The sequence below is a fragment of the Cucumis melo genome, chromosome 6 (genome assembly GCF_025177605.1).
Source record: "Cucumis melo cultivar AY chromosome 6, USDA_Cmelo_AY_1.0, whole genome shotgun sequence".
In the NCBI taxonomy this organism is placed as follows: domain Eukaryota; kingdom Viridiplantae; phylum Streptophyta; class Magnoliopsida; order Cucurbitales; family Cucurbitaceae; genus Cucumis; species Cucumis melo.
Window position 1 is genome coordinate 11,324,488 of NC_066862.1, and position 7,579 is coordinate 11,332,066.

General features: G+C 36.3%; 1 protein-coding gene across 1 annotated transcript; it reads left to right on the forward strand.

Annotated features, from left to right (window-relative positions):
* Nucleotides 1-1,416: 1,416 nt before the first annotated feature.
* LOC127149874 (uncharacterized) lies at nucleotides 1,417-3,774 on the forward strand. Its single transcript, XM_051086210.1, has 6 exons — nucleotides 1,417-1,643; nucleotides 1,841-1,968; nucleotides 2,060-2,285; nucleotides 2,359-2,766; nucleotides 2,968-3,063; nucleotides 3,150-3,774. The coding sequence occupies exons 1-6, from the start codon at nucleotides 1,422-1,424 to the stop codon at nucleotides 3,738-3,740; spliced, it is 1,671 nt and encodes a 556-aa protein (XP_050942167.1). The 5' UTR covers nucleotides 1,417-1,421; the 3' UTR covers nucleotides 3,741-3,774.
* Nucleotides 3,775-7,579: the final 3,805 nt, after the last annotated feature.

The following is a 7,579-nucleotide window of genomic DNA, read 5'->3' on the forward strand; positions in this document are numbered from 1 at the left end:
TCAACGTTAAAAGGTATTTTCCCAAACTTTTCCTACTATAACGTTACACTTTTCCTTTGTTTATATTTCAAACGTTTCAACTTCTGTCTTCAAAAACTATCATTGTGTTCTTAAATTATTATTGTGAAGCGTTTAGGGTTTCGGATTCGACTTCTGTCTTCAATATATTATATTCATTTCAGGATGGCTGTACCTAGCGAAAAGTATTTCCCTGCCACTGTGTCATGCCAAGTGCACAAGATCGGCAGTCTTATTAAGGATAAACTGACCAAGGACCAGCTGCAAATGTTCGAAAAAACAATTTTTGGTCCATTGCTGAATGTGAACATGGTATTCAACGGCCAGTTGATCCATCATTTCTTGCTGAGGCAGATACCTGAAGACGGTAACGCAGATGGAATCTGTTTCTCGGTTTTAGGGAAGAACGTCCGTTTTACCCAAAAGGAATTCAACATCATAACTGGATTGTGGCCAACAAACAATCCATTGGAGAAAGATTGCGATAGCAAGCGACTACAAAGTCTTCTATTCGGATCAGAAAATAAGAAAGTAATAACATGCTTGGAAATTGAGGAAATTTTCAAGAATTTTGAGTTTACAAATGATGACGATGCTGTGAAGGTCGCCTTGGCCGTCTTTATAGAAACTGTGATGGTCGGGAAGGATAAGAAAACACAGTTTGACATGGATATTTTGGGAAGAGTTGATGATGAAGAAGCATTTAAAAGCTTCGATTGGTCAACTTTCTTCTACACTCGTCTGCTCAATAGTTTAAAGACAAGTCTCCAAGGCAAAAAAGAAGCATACGAGCTGAAGAAGACACGAAGTTCCAAAGCAGTGTCATACTATGTCTCCAAGGCAAAAAAGAAGCATACGAGCTGAAGAAGACACGAAGTTCCAAAGCAGTGTCATACTATAACATCAAAGGCTACGTGCTTGCTTTTCAGGTGATTTTTATTTCTTCATACACTTTAAGTAAATGCCAATTGAACATCAAAGTTTAACATATTTGTTTAAATGTTGTAGGTGTGGGCTTATGAAGTACTCTCAACCGCAAATGAGCACCTGGCCACAAGAAACAGTAAGGGATTAATCCCTAGGATATTGAGATGGAATTGTACACAAGCTCCATCTTACAAAATGCTGCAGAATAACATATTCGACAACAAAAATGTAAGTAAAACCTGTCAGTCATCGTTTAATATAATTACACAATCCAATAATACAATTACATTGCAGACTGTTGTTCAACCTAAACTCAAGATGTCAACCCAAGAGAAGGCTTTCATGGAGAGTCGAATTCGAGGGGATGATAACATGCAAATAGAGGAGGATGAATCCATTGGAGCAATGAACAACAAATCATTGGAGCAATCAGACTCATCTCCACAAAGAGAACAACAGTGGCTGAGGAGTCTGAAATGCATCCAATCACCAAGAAGAAACATTTCAGATCAAAGAAGTCGAATGACAAAGAAGAACGAAGTCATTCAAAATCCTACAAGAAACTGAAGAAGGAAATAAAAGAAGTTCGTAAGGATTTATCCACACTGACTTCTATAGTCTGTAGGATGGATGACACAATCACAAAGCAGTCATTGGAGCTGTATGAAATGAAGCAGATGCTGGAGAGATTGGTCCAGGTAAAATTTGTTTTCATCATACATTAGATAAACGATCGTATAACTTTGATAGACGATCGTTTATCAAAGTTACTCGATCGTTTAACTTCGATAGACGATCGTTTATCAAAGTTACGCGATCGTTTACTTTTATATACACGATGGTTTAACAATACATTATTTTTTTAATTTTATGTTCGTTTTTATTTGTTTGTTAGAATCAAACTGAAAATCAAGGGAATGATCATACTGATCAGAATGACAATGAGTATGTTGTTCAAGAACAACATACTCAACAACAACCTACTGAAGAACAACATACTGAACATCAAGAGGAAACCCAAAGGTTAACATTTCATTCATTGTTTACTAGTTTATAAATACCTAACAATTGTATTTTTTTTTCTTATTCTCATGTTTTTTCTCATTTTGTTTAGGGAACATCAAGAGGAACGTGGTAGTGATATAAGCATAGACGGTAGGGATGCAGACTTGCTAATGACTATAAGAGATATATCGGATAGTCTAAGTCATCAAATTCAGAAAGAATCAGACCTGCCACAGATGATTACTACCCTTCCATTTGTGAGCCAACCTCTTGCACTTTGTGAATTGGCTCCAATGGATCAAACTGTACAAATTGTAAATGAAGAATCTCAACTGGTATGTATACACAACAAATTTGTAGTCGTTTGAATGAATAGTTTGTTACTTGTTTAATACGATTACATTGCAGGAAACAACAAAAAAACAGGTTGAGATGAAAAAAAATGATGAAGCAGTTACTTTGGTTGAAAAAGAACCAGTAACTGTGCCTGATAAAGATGTGGAAGAAAAACCAATAAAGAGAAGAAATCTATGTAAAATAGCAAATAAAGAGGTGCAACATGAAGATGAACAAGGTAATCCACCCACAACATCTGCTCAGATCATATCAGTATCTACAACACCTGTCCCAGATGTGGAAATCAGAGAAGTAGATCCATATAATCCGATGTGGAAAGTGGATCCAAAATTATGGAAGGAATACTTGCAATGGAAAAGATCAAGAAAAACAACCCATGAACAAAGGAAAGTAGTCTCCACAACCAGAAAGAAAGACTTTTTCAGACAGCTTGAAGAAAACACATGGGTACATGGAGACGTAAGTACTCTTCCCAAACGATCGCTTATATTTGATAGACGATCGCTTCTATTAACTAAACGATCGCTTATATTAACTAAACGATCGTTAAGTTAATATTACACGATCGCTTACTACGTAAACGATCACATGTACATTTCTTATGCGATCGCTTATCCTCTCCTTTCATTCATTAAACGATCGTTTATTTTTTCTTTGTAGACATTGGATTTGCTATTATCCCACTTGCAGAATAAAATGTTGCATCTCAAGCACCATTGCAAGCGTTCTTTTAGAATATTACATTCCTCTTTTCTGGTAAGTTGTTATTCTTTAATTTTTTTTTTGTATAGAAGTTAAACTGCATCATTATATTCTGACTAAATTTTGACTTGTTCTTGAAGCTTGGAATCAATAAACCAGACTGCATTGTTTGGAACCATATTTTTGATACTCATCTGGTGACACCAGATAATACGAAAGCTGAATGGACAGACCCAACAGCACACCTAACTATATGGACAGAAAAAGATGTCGAATACTATTTCAACACTGCTGTTGGTGATTACAACGACATACCAGGGTGGGGAGATGTCAACTACGTGATTACCTGCATCAACATAAAAGAACACTGGTTGGCTATTGCAGCTGATATGAGAAAATGCAGGATCTACGTGTTCGACTCAATGCCAAATTATGTTGAGCAGAAACTTGTTGATGAAGCTCTTCAAATGCCTGCACGATGCATCGCCTCACTCGCGATTGCAATTGGAGTCAACCTCCATTCAGATCGTTTCACATATGGCCCTTGGCCAATACGCAGATCGAAGGCCACATTACAGAAAGGGCGTTCATTGGATTGTGGAATTTTCTGTGCCAAATTTGTTGAATGCCTTGTAACTGCTAGTGACCTTGGTTGTCTAACTGTGCCAAACATGAAACTGTTTAGACAACAATATGTGCTGGAACTTTGGGCCAATAAATACTTTTGCTAAATAAAAAAATATATATTCGTTCTTGTACTTTTCAGTTAATATTTCTATTCGTTTATATAATTTTTTTATGTAATTTTTATAGAGAGAATAACATATTATAATTTTAAACTTTGTTATAAAATAAATACTTTGTGATATTTTCAATTAAACGCGACCAAAATTGAGAAAGAATATTTGAGTTAATATTTGTATTCGTTTAGATACATATCACAAAATATTCGTGTAGAGAAATACTCATCGCGCACATATGTATAAACGATCTTCTTAATAAACGATGTCTAAACGATCTTCTTAATAAACGTCAAAATATTAAGCGATCGTTTAGTAAAGTCTAAGCGATCGTTTGGTAAAGTCTAAACGATCGTTTGGTAAAGTCTAAACGATCTTCTTAATAAACGATGTCTAAACGATCTTCTTAATAAACGTCAAAATATTAAGCGATCGTTTAGTAAAGTCTAAACGATCGTTTGGTAAAGTCTAAACGATCGTTTGGTAAAGTCTAAACGATATTCTTAAAATCATAAAAAAATTCAGCGATCGTTTAGCTACAAGTAGTTTTGCAACATAGAGAATAATCGATACTACTAATTGAAATGTCAATTGATAATAATTGAAATGCAACATACACAATAATCGAACAGCCAATTGATACTTGTGATTTATGTTAATATTTCAATACATAGGAGTGTTGGTCCATAATTGAAATGCTAATTGTTTTCTAAAGTATGACATGTTTTCTTGACATAATGTATCTAAACCAACACCAGCAGCTATGTACTCAAAATACTTAATTGCGAATACGCCACAATCACTATTATTTCGTTGAAGTGGAATTGAGTCAACAATGACAACTGGTCAAGGTTCCTTGTATGTCGATGATCTACCTCTCCTATCAAAGAAGCCAGTACTATCTAACAACTTTGGCACCAACTGTCGAATGGGCAGTAATATGTTTGTCATCTCTTCGGCAGTTGTAAGTGACGGAAGCGAATCCCATACCTTCACTTGACAACTTACCAAATCCAAGCATAATAGAACCCAATGGTTGCCATGGACATTGAATGGAGAGTAAACGTAATCAACACTTGCCCAAGGATCTTGGAAGTCCACTTTTGACCCGACAACATAGTCAACCAACCTATACTCTTCGTCCCAGTCAAACGGGCGATTCTCTTTAATACATTCTTTGTATAGGGGCCACTTCGAAACTAAAATGCGCTGCAAAGAAAAACATACAAACGCAAATATCAGACCAAAAGACAAATATCAAACGCAAATACATATATAAAGTAACGCGACGATTACAAACCATAAAGATTGTGTCTGCAGTTGTGAAGTTCTGAGAAGAAGGTATCCCGGCTGCCTTAATCTTCAAGCGAATGAAAAGAAAAAGTGCATCCAAATGCTAATACAAACAAAAGTAAGCAGTAAATGTATAGAACCATAACAATGATAAAATTATAATTGCATAAATGATAAGATAATCCCATACCTCATCCGACAACCACCGACGACACATAAACAAGTCTCTGAAAAAAGCCTTCGATTTTTTCCCATGAAAGGTTTCACGCAGCTCATCGTCTGTACGCTTGTCTGTAATCCAAGCTCGAAGTCTATCTAAATGGACGTCAAGTATTTTGTGCATAGGATCATAAACAATTGCTTCAGACTCAGAGGTGCTGGTGGTTGATGTCAGAGACTGTTTAGGTAGAGTTGTGAATGGGGTTGATAGGTAAACACTTGCACGCTTCCTACGGGCGGGCCGAACGTGTGGTCGTTGAGTGAGAAATGGTTCTATCTCTATGACGTCCTCATCGTCAACGACATCTATTGGCTCCTCTAAACCAATATCAACCTTCTTCTCCAACACATCTTCGTCGCCCTATGGAAGCTCATAATGCATTAGTGTGGATAATGATAGAAATTAAACATCAATATTAGCATGAACATGGAACCAAACCTTCTTTTTAACTTCAATGTGTTCATCCTCCTTTGGCATCCTCAACCAATTAGGGGTACCGCCTGTGTCAACATCTTCGGTCTTAGCATTATCCACATCTTTACTTTCTAATGTATGATCTACTAAGCCTTCGGACACCTTGTGGTCCCCTTCGTCACCCTATAGAACCTCAAAATGAATTAGCGAGAACATGGTTACCAAATATGAAACAACTAACGTCAATACACTTAACAGTTTCATTCCTAACCTTTCTTTGAAGTCCAATGTGCTTCAATATGGTTGACATCAGGCCCTTCAATTCGTCAATATCGGATTTTATAGTATTAAGTTGCCCTTCAACAACCACTACTCGATCTTGGAGATTTCGAATAACCTTTTTCATCTTAATCTTGGACTTCTGTTTCTTACTCTTTTTGAAGTCATCTTCATCGTTAACAACTTCTCGTACTCTTTTTGAACCACCATTCTTCGACTGAATAATGGTAGATGAGCGGAAGTTTTCAAAAAGTTCACCTGAAGCAATTTTCAATTGCTCCTCTTCAGGTGTCATCTCAATGACCGCCTTAATTATAAACTGCAAATAGAAAAGGCAAATGTATTTAGGACAAAGAAATAAGCACAAAATCACGCGATCCTTAAGTAAGTTACTATTGCTTGCTACTTACCATTGGCGAGTCAAACACCTGGCTTATAGTTTGGGACTTTGGTGATTGTTGGCACACCCACCTCAGCATTCGTGGTATGGCATGATCGTTTACTTTATCTACACCACATCCAATGATGGTTGGTATAGACTCATATGCCCAAACCTATTCCACATTTGACAAACAAGTTTAGAAAGTGCCACAAGATATATATAGATATATAAACAAGTGGTTATACAATCGTTTGAAAACAACTATACGATCATTTAACATAACTAAACGATCGTTAAAAAACAACTATACGATCGTTTAACATAACTAAACGATCGTTAAAACAACAACTAAGCGATCGTTTAAAAGAACTAAACGATCGTTTAAATAACTAAACGATCGTTTAAAATAACTAAACGATCTTTTTAAAGTTTTGAAGTAAGAAGTAAGAAGTCACATACCTGTAATGCATGCGGAAATCCATTGATAGTATATTTTTTTGTCTGTGTTGATTTCTTCTTTCCCTTGGCATATTGCTTGTCCAAGGCTCTTTTCAATGCACTTAGCGTGCGTACAAAAACAATCCGACCCCAATCATAATTATTAAATGAATTCCAATCATCAGCAATCTTGAAAAAACCAATGTCCACTTTGGTTCGCCTATCTTTTCCCAACAAAGATATCTCTATAAAGTAGACTAAAGCTAATTTGACAATATCATCGTCATCACCCTCGTATTCCAAAAATATATCCTCTAAGTCGCTAACGTAAACACACTCCTTGTCTTTGAAAAACTTCTCCAACAGTCGACTATTCCCAACCAACTGAATATAGTCCTCTTTAGGACCCCATAGTCCAGTTACGATGTTAAACTCTCTCCTACCGAAAGTATAAACAACGCCCCCTAGTAAGAAACTTATAGAATCCTTTCCTTCATCTTCCACCTCCCTTAACAGTAAGTAGTGGATGAGTGGCCCATTAAAGACAATATTTAGGTTCAAAAAGTGCCCAAACTTTGTTTTCCTAAATAAGGCTAGTTGATCGGGTTTGAGTTTGGCCTTAATATTATGTGTTGTCTTTTCCAAATGAGACAAACAGCTTACTAGGGAATAAAAATGATGGGAAGGATTAATCTTGTACAAGGGTCCGTCGGTCGATGTCGAAGTCGATGTCATGATTCAAACCTGAAGAAAAAGGAACAAATTCCAGCAAATATATTGAAAATGGGTTACAGATAAAACTCA

Bases quoted from the DNA above. Each gene is read 5' to 3' on its own strand.
- LOC127149874 (XM_051086210.1), top strand. From the start codon at position 1,422: ATGCATCCAATCACCAAGAAGAAACATTTCAGATCAAAGAAGTCGAAT. The intron at 1,969-2,059 runs GTTAACATTTCA...CATTTTGTTTAG, and splicing joins CATCAAGAGGAAACCCAAAG to GGAACATCAAGAGGAACGTG. The intron at 2,286-2,358 runs GTATGTATACAC...ATTACATTGCAG, and splicing joins TAAATGAAGAATCTCAACTG to GAAACAACAAAAAAACAGGT.